Here is a 21,234-nt window from a genome sequence, read left to right on the forward strand (position 1 = left end):
GGTCTGAGGCTGTGTGTTCGATAGTGTTTGGAACTGGACCTGCTATTAATTTTTATTGACTAGATATAGGGGGAAAAAGGCCCACGCTAAGGAGTCTTGAAAGCTGCATATATTTTTAAGGAGGGAAGGAAGGGCAAGCAACAATCGCGAGAGGAGCCAAGAACCCGAGAGCTTTAGAGCTCCAGCTGGAAGGGACTTAGAACCCGTCTTCCGAAGGCGGGTTTGTAGAACAGAACAGTTAGCTGTATTGGCTGTCTTGTCTTAAGTGCAGCATTTTGAACCTTTAGCCTATTTGTGTGATCTTGAGACCTATTTAAAAGTAACTGATACCCGCAGATATATAAACTGTTCTTACCGTTAATGTACTGGTTGGTGCTTCAAGGGTTGCTTCATGTAAGTGCTGTCGACTCCGTGTCCCAATTGCCAGCTCTTGGGAGGGGCATACCATAGACACCCTTGCAGAGTGGTGCAGACAAATGACTCAAAAGCCAGTGAGATGCCACCAGTGTGGCTGTCACCGGACATTGGCTCAGCCCAGGGGTCCTGCTTTGAAAACCTGGGAAAGAACATATACAGGGGTGGTGGGTGGTTGGGGAGGTGGATCTGCCAGGGCCTACCTTACCATGATGGGCAGTGCAAGGGACATGCCGTACGCCTTCCGGAGTTAATCAGCCCCTGAGCTGCAGCCTCTGGCTGGATGCGCACAGACAGTTGTTTACGGTTTGCCTTTGCAGTTGTAGCCCCAGTTCCCAGTGGGGAGGTAGGAAAATGCATCCCATAATTCTCGCTCTGTTCCACTTGACTAACTTCTAGTAACCTGGAAGCCATGGACTGGTTCCTGAGGAAGTTTAATGCCCTTCTTCAGGTGCAGGGGTGACAGTCTCAGGGTAGAAACAAATTTGGTGCTTGACTGTTCTTCCTGTGGTAAAATCAACTTAGTCACTTAGAAGTTTTAATGGGAGAGAAAAGGTGAAGCTCCTTAATTTTGTGTTCACAAATATTCCATACCTCCCTATTGTGTGAAATTCAAGTTAATTTTATAATTCTTTGTAACTGAAAAATGTTGGCCTAGAATGAATACTGATGAGTTAAGCTTTGTTATATGTTGTCCTTAGAATTAAGTTACTTACCAGACCAACAGTCTAAACTATCCAGACAATAGCAAAATTACCATGTGTTTAGCAAGCCCAAAGAGACAAATTCCATAGATTTATCCTTGGAAATTATGTTAAAACCTAGCATTTTGAGGTTCTTTTGGGGTGAAGTTCCTTTTACGGATATAGCTTAAGATACTCTTTTGGGTATACCGGACATTTTGAGTCTTACAAGAACTTGCTTTTCTATTTTTACTTTTTTGAAGATTTATGTATTTGTGTGTATGTGTGTGAGTATATGCACTCGTGTCTGTGCTGGTACCTTCATGTGGAAGCCAGAAGAGGGCGCTGGGTGACTTCTATCAATTCCCATTGTCTCTGTGGCACTGGATGCTGGGGCGACAGCGATAGCAGATGCCTGGCTTATTGTGTAGGTGCTCGGATCTGAACTCTGGTCCTCAGGTTAAGTAGTCTTAACTTCGGAGCCATCTCTCTGGCACCCATGACTTGATTTTTTTAATATTGTTTCGTAATCGTACCAGTGAATGAGAGCCTACTACATTTGTTCTTTTGTTAAGCTGTATACATTGTGTGTGTATGTGTGGTGTCTGTATGCATTGTGGTGTGTGTGTGGTATATGTGTATATTTGCGTATTCATGTGCAACTGTGTTTTCCTTTCTTGCAGAATTAAATGTTAGGGAATCTGATATCAGAGTATGTGATGAATCATCCTGTAAATATGGAGGTGTCTGCAAAGAAGATGGAGATGGTTTGAAATGTGCATGCCAATTTCAGGTGAGAGAACTTTAACCCCTCCTTCCCCATTTTATAATTCTACACTCTTCAAATAAAGAGCACATAGTGCCTTGAGGCCCTATAGGAACTGAGCTCACAGCCCACTAGTTCTTTCTTGCCAGGTCAAGTCCTGTTACTTGTGCCTTCTGTGCTTCATTTCAGAAATTAAAGAGGACAGACTGACCATGACAGATGTGAGCATGCGTGGGGAAATGTTAAAGTAATATCCATGCGTAACCTTTGCAGAGGAAGGGAAAGGGTGGGTGCTCTGGGAGAGCCTCTTACTTGACAGGTTGGCATGATCTTTCCCTTTTTTTCCTGTTAACCTGGCTTTCCTGCTCCCCTCCTCCATCCTTGCTACTGTAGCTCTTTAGAGCCAGGATGAATTAGAGCCTCAGGGAATCAGAGTCAGAGATGTGCTGGGAATTAGAGTGGCAGCCCAAGAGTATGGCACCTTAGCATTTCCTTCTGGGTTTTAGTTGTGCTGTTACTGTCTGAAAGGCCGAGAGAGGTGGAGGGTGTCACTCTTGATTGTTCCTGTTTGTCTGTGTTCTTCGATTAAATTATAATCTAGCTGTAGATGTTGTCTCAGAATTGGAGAGGAGTATAGAAGGAGCTTGTCTGGTTTTCACTGACAGTCTTGTTCTAACTAAGCCTGCCATTTTGAATATTGAGGAGAGGAAGGGGCTCAGAAACAGGGCATATGACCTAGGAGAGTTAGGTAACCTAGTGACCTCCCCAAGAATCACTTCCTCACTAGTATTTGATCTGAACAAAGGTACATGCCGTACTTGTAAGATGTAGTAAGAACACACAGGGAGAGAGCACTTGCGTGTGAACCTTCTTTGAATACCATAAAGCGTCACGACGCCTATTTCCATGCAAAGGAATAGAGAGTGGAAGCAATGGGGATGGGCAGCTGGGCACACTGCTATTGACCGCCCCGTCAGGTTCTCAGGGTCAAAGAGACTTTTCATCCGTTTATACAGAGCGGTGTTTCTGTGAGGCAGGCTCCACAATAGCTACTTTCTTCCCGGCTTGCTTAGACTGCCTTGGCCGGCTTCACACCCTTGCTGCCCATTGGCTGGGGACATCAGTTCCTTCTGTGCCTGCCTTTCCATGGGGCTCTTTCATTTCCATGGAGCTGGTTTTAGATTCTGTTTTCCTTCATTTTTTTTCCAAGCCCTTGAGGTATTTTTAAGATTACATATTAAAAAAGCAGCCTTTTCAATGTCCTTGAACAGCTAAAAAATATTTTTCTATCATCTGTCTTAAATCTTTTGGTTCTTAACCTGTGGCAAAGCAGGAAGAGAAATGTAAGTGAGGAAGTGAGATCAGTAGATGCTTTTCTGGGCTTGCTGGTTCCTGTGTCTTACGCTGGATCCTAAGATGTTTAAGGACAGGTTCCTTGCCTTGTAGGGGCAAACTGCCCAGGGGCTTATAGCCTGGTTGCTTCTCCTGCTGAGCAATTCTTCCTTTGATCGCGCTGCTGTCTTCCTGCAAGATTATAGATCTATTCATAAAACCCAAATTATTGGCAGCTTAAAAACAGTGACTTGATATCTACATTAGGCACAGCTGTCTTCTGTGTAAATCTTAACAGTGATAATCAAATTGCTTGAAAAGATTGCTTATAATTCTGCATGCTTTCAGTGCTAATACAAGCTTCTGGAGCATGAGTTAGGTTCACTTTCACAGAAAATGGGATTGTACATAACTGCAAATTTTGTTAGTTGGCTCATAGAAGCCATTATCTTGCTAGTTATATAAACAAAGCCATTCACTAATTATATGCATAGAAAAATTATTAATGCTACATCTTCCCCTTAAAACTTAGTGCCTCTGAATTTCCTCTATTTTCTTTCTTCCTTGTTGTATTTAGAGTTCTGTGGCCTGTCTTCCTGTATTTGTGGCTGTTTTTTTTTTTTTTTTTACCAGATTCCATGGCCTTCTCACTCTTACTAGAACTTTGTATTAGAAATAGAAACAGCAGAGTACATGCACTATGTGAGAGTGCTGAAGAAGAGACTAATGAGGAATTAGCTTATTTGATTGTAGAGGCTGAGAAATCCCACAGTCTGTTAAGGGATGAAGACTCAGGAAATGGAGTGGTGTACATCTCTGTTGGAAACTAAAGGCTGAAGACCAGTATCTCTTCATTTTGTTCTAGTCGGTTTCTGTAGAGAGGGAACTGGATAGGAGAGGTAGGAGAGGTTAGAGAGGGAAACAAGGTGGGGCTGTCAGATGTGGGGAGAATGGGGAGGGGAGGTCTGAGGGCCTGGACAGAAAAGGGAAACCAAAGGCAGGGGCCTCCTTGAGACAAGCTCAATACCTGTGACAGAGCAGGCTACAGGGAGGATATGGGAATGTCTAGCTGAGCCTCCTCGCAGCAGGGACACAAGACTGAGGAGGCCACCCTCTAGCCAGGAGGACCTATAGTCCTCCTACAAAACTTTTGAACCAAAAATTTACCCTACCTACAATATGTGCAGAGATAAAGATAGAGTAGAGATTGAGGGAATGACCAACCAATGCTTGGCCCAACTTGAGACCCAGACCATGAGAGAAAGCCGACCCCTGACACCATTAATAATATGCTGCTGTGTTTACAGACAGGAGCCTAACCTTAACTATTCTCTGACAGGACCCCCCCCCCCAGCAGTTGATTGAATTAGATGCTGAGACTCACAGCCAAGCATTAGGCAGCACTTGGGGAGTCTTGTAGAAGAGTGGGAGGAAAGGATAGACGGACTTGGAAGGGACAAGAATGCTACAAGAAGACCAACAGCATCAACTAACCTAGACCCATGGGGGCTTACAGAGATGGAAGCACCAGCCAAAGAGCATGCATGGACTTGACCTAGGCCCCCTACACATATGTAACCAATGGGCATCTCAGTCTTCATGTGAGTCCCCTAGTAAGTTGAGCAGGTACTGTTTATGGCATGGCCTCTCTTGCCTGCTTTTGATCATTTCCGCCTCTCGGGGCTGCCTTGCCTAACCTTAGTTGATGAAGAAGAGCTCAGTACTTGATGTACTGGGGTGAGCTGGTTTGGGGGTGCACTTCCATATTCTGAGGACTAGGGGAGGGGGGATAGGAGGAAGAGGGTAGGAGAAAGGGACTTGGAGAAGAGGAGGGAGAGGGGCCTATGATTGGGATGTAAAGTGAATATATAAATTAAAAACAAATTATTAAAAATAAAAGCGAACACAAGTCAGATAATGCGTCTCACCCCGGGGAGGGCAGTCTGCTTTACTTGGTTCACTGACTCCAATCCTAATTTTGTTTGGAAAGGCTCTCACAGATATATCCAGAAATATCTTTTAATCTGGACACCCTAGGGCCTAGTCAAGTTGCCACATGAAATTAACTATCGCAGCTATATTAGTCCAACTTTTCCTGACAGAATACTGGAGCAAAACAACTACACAGGGTGGGGGGGAATACATGGCTTATTTCAGTGTACGTTTTCAGAGGTTTAGTCCATCATGGTGTGCAGGAAATTGAGAGAAGGAGAGCCGGTGTTTGTGGGCTTCTTCTTCCTTCCCTACTCTCAGGTCTCCCGTGGGTTGGTAGTGCTACTACCAATATGCAGGGCTAGCCCTTCTACTGGAATTAATCCTCTCAAAGACACGTCCAGACATATAATTTATTGCTCTTCTAGGTACCTATCAATCTATCAATCAAATTGACAATCAAGATGAACTATCCCAGGAACCTACTTTCTTTCTTTTTTTTTTAAAATGACATTTTTATTTTTTATATTAGTTACATTTTACTTACTTTGTATCCCAGCTGTAGCCCCTCCCTCATTCCCTCCAAATCCCTGCTTCCCTCACTCATCTCCTCCCTGCCCCTCTCTAAGTCCACTGATAGGGGAGGTCTTCCTCCCCTTTCATCTGACCCTAACTTATCAGGTCTCTTCAGGACTGGCTGTAATGTCCTCCTCTGTGGCCTAGCAAGGCTGCTCCTCCCTCAGGAGGGGGAGGGAGGTCAAAGAGCTAGCCACTGAGTTCATGTCAGAGACAGTCCCTGTTCCCCTTAGTAGGGAACCCACTTGGATACCGAGCTGCCATGGGCTACATCCAAGCAAGGGTTCTAGGTTATATTCATGCATGGTCCTTGGTTGGAGATACAGTCTCAGAAAAGACCCCTGTGCCTGATATATTTGGTCCTTGTGGAGCTCCTGTCCTCTCCAGGTCATACTAACTCCCCCCTACTTTTTTTATAATTACTATTTTTTATTTTATTAATTACAGTTTATTCACGTTGTATCCCCCTGTACCTCCCTCCTCCCCTCCCAATCCCACCCACCTGTGTCCCTCTCCCAGTCCACTGAAAAGGGAGGTCCTCCTCCCCTTCCCTCTGATCCTAGTCTATTACGTCTCATGAGGAGTGGCTGCATTGTCTTCTTCTGTGGCCTGGTAAGGCTGCTCCCCCCTCAGGGGGAGGTGATCAAAGAGCAGGCCAATCAGTTCATGTCGGGGACAGTCCCTGTCCCCATTACTATGGAGGCCACTTGGATACTGAACTGCCCTAGGCTACCTCTGTGCAGGGGTTCTAGGCCATCTCCATGAGTGGTCCTTGGCTGGAGTATCAGTTTCAGAAAAGACCACTGTGCCCAGACTTTTAGGATCTGTTGCTGTCCTTGTGGAGCTCTTGTCCTCTCCAGGTCTTACTATCTCCCACTTCTTTCATAAGATTCCCTGTACTCTGCCCAAAGTTTGGCTATGAATCTCAACATCTGTCTCATACTCTGCAGGGTAGAGCCTTTCAGAGGCCCTCTGTGGTAGGCTCCTGTCCTGCTCCTTGTTTTCTCTCTCCTTTGATGTCCATCCTCTTTGCCTTTCTGAATGGGGACTGAGCATCTTAGCCAGAATCCTCCTTCCTGATTAGCTTCCTTAGGTGTACAGATTTTAGTAGGTTTATCCTATATTATATATCTAGTATCCACTTATGAGTGAGTATATACCCTGTGTGTCTTTCTGCCCCTGAGATACCTCACTCAGGATGATCTTTTCCAGTTCCTACCATTTGCCTGCAAATTTCATGATTTCCTTGTTTTTTTTTTTTTTTTTTTTTTTTTATTGCTGAGTAATATTTCATTGTGTAAATGTACCACAATTTCTGTATCCATTCCTCAAATGAGGGGCATCTGGGCTATTTCCAGCTTCTGGATATTACAAATAAAGCTGCTTATAAACATGGTTGAGCAGGTGTCCTTGTTGTATACTTTTGGGTATATGCCTAGGAGTGGTATAGCTGGATCTTGAGGAAGTGCTATTCCTAATTGTCTGAGAAAGCACCAGATTGATTTCCAAACTGGTTGTATAAGTTTACATTCCCGCCAGCAGTGGAGGAGGGTTCCCCTTTCTCAGGCTCTAAGAGCAACCATCAATAAATGGGACCTCATGAAACTGAAAAGCTCTGTAAAGCAAAGGACACTGTCATCAAAACAAAACGACTGCCTACAGGTTGGGAAAGAATCTTCACCAACCTTCTCTCTGATAGAGGGCTAATATCCAATATATATAAAGAACTCAAGAAGTTAAACAGCAACAAATCAAGCAATCCAGTTAAAAAATGGGGTACAGAGCTAAACAGAGAATTCTCAATAGAGGAATATGGAATGGCAGATAAACACTTAAAGAAAGGTTTAACGTCCTTAGTCATTAGGAAATGCAAACCAAAACAAACCTTGAGATTTCACCTTACACCCATCAGAATGGCTAAAATGAATAACTCAAGTGACAATACATGCTTACTTTCTTATTTTATTGGGTTCCAAACAATTCGTGGCACATAGTAGGTATACAGCAAGTGCTTGAATGGCTGTAGTTCCAGAATTGTTTAGTGCTGTATCTTTCAAACAGCTTCATGTAGCTGGCAGTATCATCACAGTCATAAGTGATAGAGGAGATTTCTATTCCTCATCAAAGGTGGCAGAATAGACATCAGAGATCACGTCCGGAGTCAGTGATTAGTCTGAATGTTGTAAAATTGCCCAGATTCCTGCATTTATCCATTAACATTCTGGGTGGCTTCCAGGAGAGACCCTAGAAATGAAGAATGATGAAGGAACCACAGATCTACTTCCTCATCTCAAGGTCCCTCTGAGGTTTGTGCTGATGAGACAGATTGCAGGGACATAAGGACCCTTGCTCACCATCAAGTGACTCATGGGTGAGACTCTGAATGACTTGTGTGCAGGGTGTAAAGGACATCACTCGGGAGCAGTTGTGCTTCTACACAAGTACTCAAGACTTCGAAATGACAGGAGTCCCAGCTGATATTTAAGAATTTGTCGTTGGCCAGATAGCAACACCATAGGTATCTCCCTTTATTTAATCCTCATAACGACATTCTTTGAGAGGACTGTGACAGTTAGCTGTAGACAGATGGGCAAGGCGGTGCTGCTTTCATAGGGATGGTGGGCCCGGGGTTTGAGAGCTAACAGTGTTTGACTTCAGAGCCCTGGCTCAGGCATTGCCATGAGCTTCCTTGGTTGTTAGTTTAAAGCTGCTGTCTAGTGCTTACTGAGATACTGTTTTATAAATGTTAAGATTTCCAGTCCTATCAAACTCTTTCAATAGCTCACGTTCCATGTCTTTATTACCATTAAATGAAATTTATAATGTTGCCTAGAGAAACACATGGTTAGAGAAATAAATATGGTAATTTTAATTTTAATATATAAGAAAAATAAAGGTCATTTATTACATGCTTTAGAATGATTATTTTAGAAGACAATATAGTACTCAGGTGCTTATATCTACTTATAATGCAGTTAGATTAAAAATACTCATATTCACTTTCATATACAAAACTCTTTAAATAAAAATTTAATTTTAATAAAAGTTTGTGTAATATTTTGCTGATATTGAATATATAGTAAAGTCAGCTTGGTTATAAAATAACTTTGTTAGCTAGCAGTTGCTAAGCTGTGCTAATATGCTGTATTGATGCTTCAGACACTGAGACAGACCACTTAAAAAAGTAGATTATAGTAAAAGTACATCTTGTTGATTGCAGAAAAATTGAGACATACAGAAAATTGGACATATGAAAAATGTATTGACATCTTCTTCTAGAATTTATCCATATTTTCTAAATTAGACTTAATGAAATGTCTTTTTACTATGCTTTATTGTATATTGTCTTTAAAATAATTTGCATTCAATGTCATGGACAAACAATATTTTTAAAAAATGGCAATCTGTGCATGATGGCACATGCCTGTAATCTTTGCAGTGGTTAGGTGAATTCAGACAGGGAGAGTTCCTTGCTAGCCTGGTCTACACAGTACCTACCTGTCTAAAGAATCCCCCACCCCTCAATTCTTATTTTCAGTTACAACTCAGATTGCTAATGAAGGTCAATTACTTTTATGTATTTGTTGGCTGTTACTAATGTTTTTCTGTGAGTACTTTGTAAATACCATTTAAAAAACATCTGTACTATTTTTATTTAAGTAAAGATGATAGCTTATATCATATTATAATATTTTCCCTTGATTTTCAAACTTCATTTATGCTTCTTAAAATTTTTTTTAAATTAAAACTTATGTGTATGCATATGTGTCTCTGTGTGGGTATGTGCAGGAGTCTATGGAGTCCAGGTGTTGGAGGTCCTCGATGTACAGGCAGTTGTGGGCCACCCAGTGTGAGTGCTAGGAGACGGACTCTGGTTCTGTGCACGGGCAGAACACACTTAGCTGCTGAGCCATCTCTCCAGCCCCCCATCTGTGTTATATTTGACATGTAGAAGTTCTAAAGTTCTTTTAAAGTATGTTGAACCAGCGTCACTTTTCAAAATCTCATTACCGTTTATCTTCATCTGCCTCATTCCTGTTTGTCCTTCGGTGCTCAGTTAGAAGCCCACTTTCTCTGACGAGGTTTTCCTCAAACTCTAGCTTGTAGCAGTGGAGATCAGGCATCGTACTTTGTCTGATCGACTGACTTGGAACACAATTTAACTTTGCCATTTTTTTTTTTCTAGTCTAATAAGATTATAACATCTCTGAGTATGGAGGTTGTGCGGGTTTTTTTGTGTCTTCTCTGTTCCTTCGGTGGGGACTTTGCGACTAGTGGTATTAAGTAAATAGATTTTAATGGTGAAGTCATCATCTGAGTAGCTCTTTACAAACATTGTCACGACTTCCCTCTTAATATTTCTATGGCTTTTCTTAGCAAGTAAACACAGTAGATTGCACAGGGATGTCTCATTTCATTCAGGGCCAAGTGGTAGTTATTTTTGTTACTGACATGAGAAGAATGTCTGAAGAAGAGGCAGGTCCTCTTTGTTAAAAGTTATATCCAGGGACAACCTGTTCTAGAAGTAAAGTCATGATACTCTCCTTTTGTGTTGACGAGTGTGAGCTATGCCATTAATATTCATGCCTCGTTCTGAGTGTATTTTTGTTTTTTTGCAGTGCCATACAAATTACATTCCTGTCTGTGGATCAAATGGGGACACTTATCAGAATGAATGTTTTCTCAGGAGAGCTGCTTGCAAGCACCAGAAAGACATAACAGTGGTGGCACGGGGACCTTGCTACTCTGGTATGTATGTTGTTAGAAATGGTTCCCCCATATTTTCCGAAAGGAGAATTTAGTCGGAAGTTTTTGGCTCACTTTGCGGAGGGATTGATTGGTGGTGACTGAGGGAGGTCTGTCTATGTTTCATCTTATGCTTCTTAACTCGAGGTAATTTTTGTATTGACTGTATGCCTGTATTGACTGTATGTCTTGTGTGGGAATGTCACAGATCCTTTGCCTGGTACAGTTTGGAGTTGGGAACTGCCATGGGATAAGTTTGTCTTCATTTATTTATGTTTTTGAGATGATTGTCTCTAGAAAGCTTCTATGAACATTTCAGGTTGTATTTCTTTCCAGATTCTTTGCTCCTTTCCACCCAACACCTCCAGCCCTCTTATTTACTTTCTTCTTCCTTGAAATGGTAGTTTTGGTTTTGGGAGGTCTCAATGTGAGTTTCTTAATTGTGTTGAGTTTGAGGGTGGAGGTGAAGGTCACTGTAACTACAGTCATTGTGTGGAAGCCAGTGGTAAAGGCAGAGACTGATACTGTCTTCATTTACTTCCTTTTCCTGGTATGTTACAGTGTTTAAAGTTCCCCCTCTCACTAAATGTGAAGGGTTTATGGCCAGCTATAAGTTAGTGTGCATAGGCCCCAATGCTGCTCTCCCTTATGTTACCATTTAGAGTTCAAAAAGTTCCCCAAACTGTCCTCAGGTATAGTTTTCTAGAAGGGCTCATAAAACTCACTAAAAGCTATTACAGGTATGATTTATTGAAGGGAAAAGATACAGTTAAAATCACCCAAAGCAGAGATGCATAGGGCAGATTCTGGGAGAGGTCCTCTCTGAGGAGTCAGGGACAGCGTCATTTCCTTGCAGAGTGCTGTCTGCTGGGAAAGCTGAGCTGCAGTGCTGGCTTATAGGAGCTTCATTACGGAAGTGGGATGTTGCTGATCTTAGAATCGGGATCTTAGAATCTTAGATCCGAGTGACCCCAAAGCTTTCATTCTAAGTCACACAACTCACCTTTTTTTCTTTTCATTTCTTTTGTGCGTATGAGTGTCTGATATAGGCATGCATGTATTCAGGTGCATGCCTCCATGTGTGAAAACCAGAGATAGACACCTGCTACCTCCCTTTATTGCTATTTTATTTTTATGTATGATGTTTCCCTTACTGTCTATAAGTGTACCACTTCTGTGCAGAGCCCTAGCGTGTGAGAAGAGGTGTGCTGAATCTTTTGGAACTAGAGTGGTGGGTGCTGAGAAATAAACCCAGGTCCTCTGTAACGGCAGCAAATGTTCTTAACCACTGAATCATCTTCCAGCTTCTACTTGTATTTCCCTGAGATGCAGCCTCACTGCATCTGCAACCACTGTTGCGTAGGTAGACTGGCGGGCCAGGAGGCTCCCAGGATCTGTCTCTGCCCCCCAGTGCTGGTGTGACAGGAGCATGCTGCCACACCAGGCTGCTTACACAGATTTTGGAGGCCCACAGTCAGACCCTCAGGATTGCTCTGGCCGCTGTGCCTAGCCCTCACACCGCACTGTGAAATGTGGCTGTCCCCCTCCACGTCTGTTGCAGAACTTCCTCCTAACGTAGTTACTGCACAGAAGCAGTGAAGTGTCTGATCTTTTTGGACAAGGAGAAAGTTTTTACTGTACACAAAGTAACTAGGTGCTGAAAGTATTGTGCTCTTGGGCTGTCACGTGATGTCCTCATGAGCTTCTCTAAGTACATTGTGCTTCAAAGGCTTGATCTAGAAAATTTGGGGAGTCTTTCTGTTGTAGAAAATAAAAGTGCTATTAATGTTTATTATTAATAGCCTGTAATTATTAGAGTGGTTATTACTAATGGGCTACCATACCAATAAAAGGCATAGACACCCGATAGAATTGTAAATAAGCCTTAAATCAGCTGAGGATGGGCAGATACAACCCCCTAAGCTACCTTGTTGCCTCCCAGCCCCACATCCTATGCCATTTGCTATAATCATTCCTAGTTGGGCCGCTTCCCATTCCTAATTCCATAAATACCTAGGCTTTTCACCTGAGCTACTTCTCTCCAGCACTGCCTTGAGTAAATTCCTCCTGGCTGCATGGTTTTGTCCACCCTAACCCATGGCGGTCCCCGATTCCTTCTTCTCCTCTAACACTTGTCTCTCTCCTTCCCATGATCCTTCTGTCCTCCCCCCTGGAACCTTAGCTCTACCTCTCACATTTGCCCTGCCCAGGTGTGCTGTTGGCCTTTTATGTAGCCAATTAGGGATAATTTTGGAAGGAAGGCTACAAAGCATTACCTGGGGTTCATGATTGTCTGCTGGTAAAGGACAGCAAGCAGACCTCAGGGAGCAAAATAATTAAGGATTAATACAAAGCCTCAGCCTGTGTGGTAACATCTTTCCGATGCCATGTTGATTGATCACTTGTTAGGAGCATTTGCTTTGGTAGGCAGTGAATGTTAAACAGGGGGTAGAGGGGCAGGTTGCCGAAAGGCCTCACGTTAAAGTTACCTCAGCTTTTATTTACCATGTAACCTGTATCTTAGACTCTGTCACCATCTCTCTAAATTTTTACATGGGTATCAGTCTTCTGGGTTTGTTAAGCTTTGGAATACCAAGGCCTTGAGGTGTCATATTGTTTTTGTTTTTTGCTGACCCATTGTTTATTCATGTTATTTGGTCTTTAAAGGTGTCCTGAGAGTTTGAAATATTTCCTCTTTCAATTATTAAAAAAAAAAAATCCTATTAGGCTTTACTCTAAAGTCCTTCTTCTCTGACATCTCTGGGAAGTTTGTTTTACCTTCTATGTACCAATGCATGTAACGTAGTATTTCACTTACCTGACATACGTGCCTATAACCACATAAGAGCTTTCTTCACCAGGAGGCCGTATGCTTTGTCTAGGGAAGCATAACACCTTCTTCTAGCTACGATGGATTCAAGAATGTGTATACTACTGATAAAATTCTGCAACAAAAACTACCATATTGTCAGAGTGTTCAATAGTATTTGATTTATTTAGGAAGTCTTAATGACCAAGGACATTGTAAGATTTTTTTAGTATCTATTAAAATTGGACACAGTTTGAAAAAAGGTTTGGGGTGAGTGTCTCATGTACTAGGAACGTACATGTCTTATTTATTATTTGTAATCTCAGCTTTTATCACATTGCTTGGCACTTAATATATACCCAATCAATGGATATCTAATAAAAGGAAGAAAGCCTAGTTTTCCTAAGAAAATATGGTCATAAGTTTTTACAAATTCAATTCCCATTTCTCTCCTCCTTTTCCATTTCCCTGCTCTTTCCCTCTTTCCTTTCAGGAGACAGCCTTAGGTGAGTGGTTAAACCAAAACTGAATGCAACTGAGAACTCTCCACAAAGCACACAAGCCTATGCACGTGGCACTGCCTGTATAGGCGTGCCTTCTAATTCCCCCTATTGTTGCGTGTCTGGGGATTTGACTATTGCTTCATGGAGTTTGGTGGGAAGGGGCTGGTATTGTTCTAGTATTCAGAATTATCTTCCATTCTAGCGAACATTTGAAGAATAGAACTAACTCCCTGGGGCCAAGATATCACCCCTGGAGAGTTTGGCTAACGTATCAATATCTTCATCTGCCATCTCTTTTTAAAAATTTTTACAGTTCCATGCTGATGATATGGCAGAATCCCCTATTTCCACCATGTGGTATATATTGGCTTCTTTCAGCACTATAAAATAAAAATTTAGGGCTTGGGTTGTGACTCACTTGTAGAGCACTTGCCTAGTATTTACAAGGCCCAGCACTACCAAAATTTTAAATTGTACATTAATTACATTTTAGGCTGTTCTCTCTCTGAGATTTATCCTGAATAGATTTCCTAGAGGAAGCTAATTTTATCATTACTATGCACATTCAACCCTGAGGTTCTCCTTGCTAAATCATGTTTTTTTTTTTTTTTTTTTTTTTTTTTTTTTTTTTTAAAGCCTTTTGGCCTCTGGTCTGTATCCACAAATTTGATTAAGAAGACTTTTGGAGCCAGGCTCAGCTTTTATCTTTCTAGTAGAAGCAGTTTGTTCAGTTTTCCTCTCCAACCCTAACAAAATTAAAATTTCCTTTTACCTTCTAAATGAATGGGCTAATCATTTCTGTTTAGCTATTTATAGTATTTTTAGTCTTAGTCTATAGGATCTGGGTGTTTCCTGCTGGGCTGGCTTCTGAAATATAAGAAATATATTTAGTATATAAGAACTCCTGATGGCTTTGTGCCTAGGTTACTTACTCTGTAGAGCCTAAAGTAGACATGAAAATAAACTTAGCTGTCAAAAGTTTGAGAAGAGGATATATGACCGTGGATGCCACAGTTTTATTTTTGATAAGAAATGTTACTATTTGAAAAGATGGAATTTCCCGGAGAAATGTTTAAATTTGCTGTTTCTCTTCTCAGATAATGGCTCTGGATCTGGAGAAGGAGGTGAGTTTTAAATACGTTGCTACTTTGAGAGAGTTTCATCCATAGCCCAGGCTGCCTGGGAACTCACTACATAACACAGGTTTGGCCTTGAACTTACATTGGTCCTCATGTCTCAGTCTCTCACGGATTCCAGGCGTGATCCTCCATGCCCAGCTCAAATACTTCTTAAGGCCTTTGTTTTCCTTTGCTATTTGCCAGCTCTGAGATATAAATCACACGCCAGAGGGCTCCCTCCTTTCAAGTTCGAAGCACAATGACTTTTAGGGTATACAGATTCAGGGACTCCTCATCACCAACAACCTTACAGAAGCCCTGTGCCCTGGCCACCATGCCCACCTTGGGTATTTCTCTTAACCCCAGACAGTCTTTGTTCCACATAGTTTTTAATGAGAGCTTCCTGTCAGACTAAACAGAACCCATCGTAGCCTTTGTTAAGTTTAGGTTGCACAAGCCAGCTTCCACCAGGATTGTTCACACAAGTGATTTTTATCATGAATCAGAGCTTTTACATCTCTTTTATTTGCTTCCAATTTTTTTACCATAAGGATTTTTTTTTCCTTAAGCCTAACAAGGTTAAAAATCTAGAGTAAGTCATGCTTAGATAAGAGAAAGCTCGCAAAACAACTCTGGTGGAATTAAGAGTTAAATTTAAACCTTTAAAATGTCCTGTGTTTTAAATTCTATTTCACAGAAAAATTATTTCTGATGTTTAAAAATGTCATATTTGGTGATAGCATTGAAGCACCAGAACTGAGGATGAGTTTAATGAAGCTATAAATCTTACTCCTTGCACATTAATACTCGAGGTACCCTGAGGATATGTTACAGGAACACCCACTGGGGAAATTCAGGCCAAATATAAACTTCAGCTCTGATCCTAATCACATGAAACCTGTGCCAGGCTACTCTTTCCTCTGTATTTGATAGAGTCCCAAAGTTTCCAAGTTGGAAGGGACTTTGAAGGACTGTAGAGAATAGATCATTTATGGCGAGGAATTCAAGGATGGCAGTTTCAGCCAGACAGAAGATGATAAAAGCAACTGAACAATAGGATTTGATTTAAATGGACGTGTTTCAGCAGCAGCTTTGTAATCATGTGTGAAAGCTAACTTCATGAATTTTAGATCTGAGAGCAGGAAAGGATTTTAAGAGATCATGGGAGCTGGTCCCTGTGGTCATTGTTCCGTTAGGAAACTCAGATGTTCCCAAGATCTGCTAATATAATACAGCCCTAGCTGCCTTGCTGAGAATGTAGGTTGTTCTCAGCCCTCAAGGGAACATGCACTGGAAAAATTTAGTGGTTTGCTGAGCCAGTCTGGATCTTACGATGGTTCTGAGAGCTCAGAATTATTAATTATTATGATCATTGCAATCTGGGCTTCATCGTGTTTGAGGAGCGTTTCCAATCATAATAGGCAGAGAGCATACGCTTGGAAAGTTAGGTGCTATCTGTGGACTTGTGTTTTGATAAGGTCTTCGTTGACTGCGCTGCCCCCAATTCAGAATTCTGTCATATACCAGGTCCCTCCAGGCTGAGCGCCTTCCTCACAGCTGACCTCCTGGCCCTCTTGGAGAGACTGTCCGGTCCACACATACAGGATGCCTTTGTTTGGGGGTTGTGATTTTCTTTTTCCGGGGGTCAGTGATATGTGCTTCTTTTGTGGCTGGGAAATACACTCACAGATTTCTCCATCTCAGTATTATGGGCTGTGCTAAGTGGGCCAACTAGAGAAGGGGGCTTTGAGAGGGCACCCCTTTCCTTGTTTCCAAAATTGGAGACAAATACTTCTTTTAACTCTGGAGTTAGTTTTTATGTGCTTCAAAAGTCGGGTGTGGGGCTGATGTGAGGGAAGGTGGTGATGATGTTCTCTTGTGTTCCTGCATGTCTTTGCCAATCAGCCTATATTGGCTTCTTTAGGGCGAGGATAGTCACAGATAGGAGTTTTGCTCATCTTTTATTTTCTCCCACTCAGTATTAAATGGTAATTCTTTAGAAATGCAGTTTATTAAACCTACCGTGTTGTTCCAGCACACACAGCCTAAGCCATGGTTTTGCTAACAGTGCTGTGTCACGGCATATGCTGCTCAGTAGTTTCAGCAGCTTTGGACGCCAGCTCTGAGGCCTTTTTAGAAGTGATTACCTCCAGAAGCTTGGGTGCGTTTTCCTCCAAAATAAGATAACAGCTCCTGAAAACTTGAAGCATATCTGGAAAGGCTCCATTCCAGCTCTGGTTGAAAGAACAACTTTTCTGTTTACACAGAGGAGGAAGGCTCGGGAGCAGAGGCTCACAGGAAGCATTCCAAGTGTGGACCGTGCAAGTACAAGGCTGAGTGTGACGAGGATGCGGAAAACGTTGGGTGAGCTGTGGGGCGTGGGACTAACTGCTTCTTAGGTCTCTTCCCTGGTGGCGTTGCAGGAAGAGCTTTCTACTCAGCTCTGGGGCTTCTGTGCATGCCTCCTTACGTTTTAACTCTCAATGATGGTCTGGCTGGCTCTTTTCTCTTTTCTTTTTTTAAGTTGATGTAATACAATGACTGTTCAAATGAGTTATATGTTCAGAAGGAGAATCCCTTTATAGTTTTTTGAGTTTGATCTGTGTTCTTTAAAAAACAATTTTGTTTATACTAATTATGATTTATTCATCAAAACTGTCATCTTACATTGTCCCATCTGTAAGCATCTATAGTAAACAGTTTCTGTTTCTTCTCTTGCAGTTTTTTCTTCTTGTGGTACAAATTCAGACACACTTGCAAAAACCTAATGTGTTTCAGTGCACTGAGAAAAAAAAATTTAAATTTGCAAAAATTTAACTACATCTTTTATATAATTGAAACATATTCTTATAAATCTCAGTTGTATAGTTGATGTTGTTTTTCTTATCCACTTCAACTTTCACCACAGTGAGTTTAATGGCTAACAGACTCCGCCAGTTTTCTGCCTGATCCCTGGAAGAAGTGTTTGTTTGGTAGAATAGTAATAACACTGGCACTTATCAGCAGTCAGATTTGATTTTTCCTTTCATCAGTATTATGTTTACTTATTCCCAGTCTTGCTCTTTCATTTTCCTATGGTGCTTAATTTGTGCATATTTGATTTTCAAAGCTTTGATGCTGACTTCAGGACCTGACAGTTAACTGTATCTTCTTCATTTCCTCTGTTTCCTCTAGTGCATATTCAGAAACACTCTTTTTTGGAGATCGTTACTTTATTCCTTTTGTACATATTTTTGGTGTGTACTTTCAGATCCTATGTTTTGTTCAGCACTTTAAATCTTTTTTATCAAAACTGTATTAATTAGCATTAATGCCCAGAGTGAGTTTATAAATCAACACCATTCTATTTTCAGTATTAATGGCATAATATCAACTGTTTGGGTGGCATTTGGTAAAATTAAATGCTTGGTAGTTTACCTAGCATGTATAGGATAAATGGAGATAGGGAAGTGACTTCAGAAATCTTTTTTCTTTCTTTCTTTCTTTCTTTTTTTTTGTTTTTGAGATAGGTTTTTTATTGTGTAGCCTTGCCTGTTCTGGAACTTGCCCTGTAGACCAGGTTGTCCTGGAACTCACAGAGAACCACCTGCCTCTGCTTCCCTAGTGCTGGGATTAAAGGCAGTCACCACCACTGCCTGGCAACTTTAGAAAAGCTTAATGTATTGTTTTTACACATCGTTTCCAGGATTGGCCAGTGTTTTTGTTCATTACAGTGGTTTGATGTGGGGGAACTATTTTATAATCCAAAGCAGACAGCAGTTCATAGGACAAGAGAGAAATGATACACACATTTAGAATAAGTACTGTCTTTCCTCTGATGTCACTAATGAAAAGGCATAATGGAACAGAAGTGTGAGTATGTGTGTATGTGTGCTTTTGTGTACTTGTATGTGTGTATGTGTGCCTGTGTGTGTGTAACTGCTTTTTTCGTTACTTTTCTTAGGACAGTTTTATAATAGTGTTCATAGGCTACATGGCTGCCCATGATTGATTGGCTGGGTATATTGGTCTGTTTTGATTCCTTTAACAATACCTCTTTTCAGCCCTACTTTATACATTTCTCAGCTGTCATTTTTCATGCTTAAATAGAAAGTGATAGAAGATTTGGAACCAAAGCTGATTCCATTTAGACTCAAAAGTGGCTCCAAATAAGACATCTTTCTGCAACCGCCTCCCCCCTAAGACGTAGCACATTCCCCTTCAGAGAAAATTAATTTTGTGTGTGTCTTTTTACCTGCAATTTTTGCAGACACTGCTTTTGTAGGAAACAGCTCTCAGCAAAGGGGGTGGGTACTGAACAGGGAAGGGCTTACCCAGAGGCAGAGGAGGACATGGTCTGAGATGAATAGCCAAGATCAGGCAAGGAAACGGTGGCTAGGTCGGAAGACACTGAGGAGATGATTGACACTTTCGTCCAGAAAATGAGTGGTGAAGCTAAAATACTTGATGCTGCTATAGATACGCAGCAAAAGGGTATTTTATTTACAGGCTAACCTTTTAGCTTGTGCACTGCTGCTGATTGTGGGTTGAATTTTTCTAATTTACTTTTAAATGGGCTTTCATTCCAAGAAAGCTATCTGTAGAGGTTTTGTAGCTCCAACAAGACAGCTACAGAGAACTTCAGGTACAGAAAACAAAGACATGCAGAAATAATGACATTAGCTCTACTGCCTTGAGTTTTTAAAAAAAATTTATGTGTATATCGGTATGTCTGTGTTGGTGTGAGAGCAGGTTCCCACAGATGCCGTCAACTCTCCCTCTATTATTTATCACTCTTAATTTATCAGGCTATTACATTATCACTCAATTTATTTTCGGGGCTAGGAAGTGGCTCAGTGGGTGAGAATTACTGTAAGTTTAAGGACCTAAGTCTGAATCCCCATCTGAAAAGCTATTGATGGCTGCGTGTTTCTGTAACCTCAGGATGAGGGATGGAGGCAAGGCAGATCCTAGGAGCTCATTGCTCAGCAGCCTCATAGAAACAGTGAGCTTCAGGCTCAGTGAGAGACTGTCTCAGAGGAATAGGGTGGAGATTGATAGACAAAAATACCCACAGGTATGGTGGCACAGGCCTTTAACTCCAGCATCTGAGAGGCGGAGACAGTCAGATCTTTGTGAGTTCAAGGCTAGTCAGGTCTACATAACATCTAAGGCTACTTAGTGAGACCTTGTCACAAACAAACAAACAAGAAAACCAACCAACCAATGACATAAAACCAAACAAAACAAGAAAAATACCCCACATCCTCTTTGGCCTTTGCAGGCGTGCATATGTATGCACATATGCCACCCACGTATAAATTATTGTTTCCATGTGATTGCACATATTTAAGGGGTATAAAGTATGCTGCCTCGGTACATATGTGTACTGTTCAAACCAGGGTAATCAGCATTCCCATCACCTTGTCTTTTCCTTATGTCAAGAGCCTGGGTTGTACGCTTGTCTTTTCTTAATATATGTAAAAGGTTAATTGGGATAGAAGTGGTCCCTGATGTGCTCTAGAGCTCTAGCATGGACTTTACAGACAGGGGTGTGTGGAATATAGCCATTAGGTTGTCTGTTGACTATTTTCCAGGCTGGGTCTTAATTATGTAGTTCAGGTTGGTCTCAGGCTTATAATCTCTCAGACTTAGGCTCCTAAGTCCTGGAATTTATGGCACATCATCCCTGGCTGCAGCTGGGAACTTAAGCTATCTGAAAAGGAAACACGCTTCTATCAGTGACTTTCCAAATTTGTGTTATACAGCCCCATTTGGCTTTAGACATTCAATATTATCTCCCCTCCCCCTACCAGCCTCCAGAATGCTAAGATTTATGTGCTTTTATGTTTGGGGCACCTTTCAGATTTTTTTTTTTAACCACTTTATTTAGGAAATTCACCAGGCTGGAGAGATGGCTTGTGGTTAAGAGCACTGGCTCTTACACAGGACCTAGGTGTGATTCCCAGCACCCACATGGTGGCTTAAAGATGTAACTGTAGTTCTAGGGGATCCAATGTCTCTCTCTTATCTCTATGGGCAACAGGGGCCTGTGAAGGTGCATATCTGCAGGCAAAACACGTGTACATGTAAAATGAACAAATCTAAAGGTAAAAAGGAAATACACGGACCTTGTTGACCAACACTCTTCTTTTACATAGTCACATTGTACTTAGACACCTTGAGTAGGATGTTTAAAGGACTGTGGAGTCCTTTACTAAACGTAGTGCCTTTAAAAATGTCTCTAATAGTTTCAGTCTTGTTTTCTTAAGAGATGGTGGTGGTTGTAGTGATTGAATGAGAATTGGCCATCACAGCCTCATAGGTTTCAATGCTTGGGTCCCAGTCGGTGGAACTATTTGGGAAGGATTAGGAG

At 41.6% G+C, this 21,234-nt stretch overlaps 1 protein-coding gene across 2 annotated transcripts in view; it reads left to right on the forward strand.

Moving 5' to 3' along the window:
• LOC110558928 (myb/SANT-like DNA-binding domain-containing protein 3) overlaps nt 1-21,234 on the forward strand; it is a 129,255-nt gene that overhangs the window by 63,197 nt on the left and 44,824 nt on the right. For both annotated transcript variants that reach the window (XM_021654111.2, XM_021654110.2), the window contains exons 2-5: nt 1,781-1,890; nt 10,323-10,452; nt 14,859-14,885; nt 17,147-17,243. In XM_021654111.2, the coding sequence (XP_021509786.1) occupies nt 1,781-1,890; nt 10,323-10,452; nt 14,859-14,885; nt 17,147-17,243 (364 nt within the window). The remainder of the gene's footprint in view (nt 1-1,780; nt 1,891-10,322; nt 10,453-14,858; nt 14,886-17,146; nt 17,244-21,234) is intronic.

This window comes from Meriones unguiculatus, chromosome 3 (genome assembly GCF_030254825.1).
Source record: "Meriones unguiculatus strain TT.TT164.6M chromosome 3, Bangor_MerUng_6.1, whole genome shotgun sequence".
NCBI lineage: Eukaryota > Metazoa > Chordata > Mammalia > Rodentia > Muridae > Meriones > Meriones unguiculatus.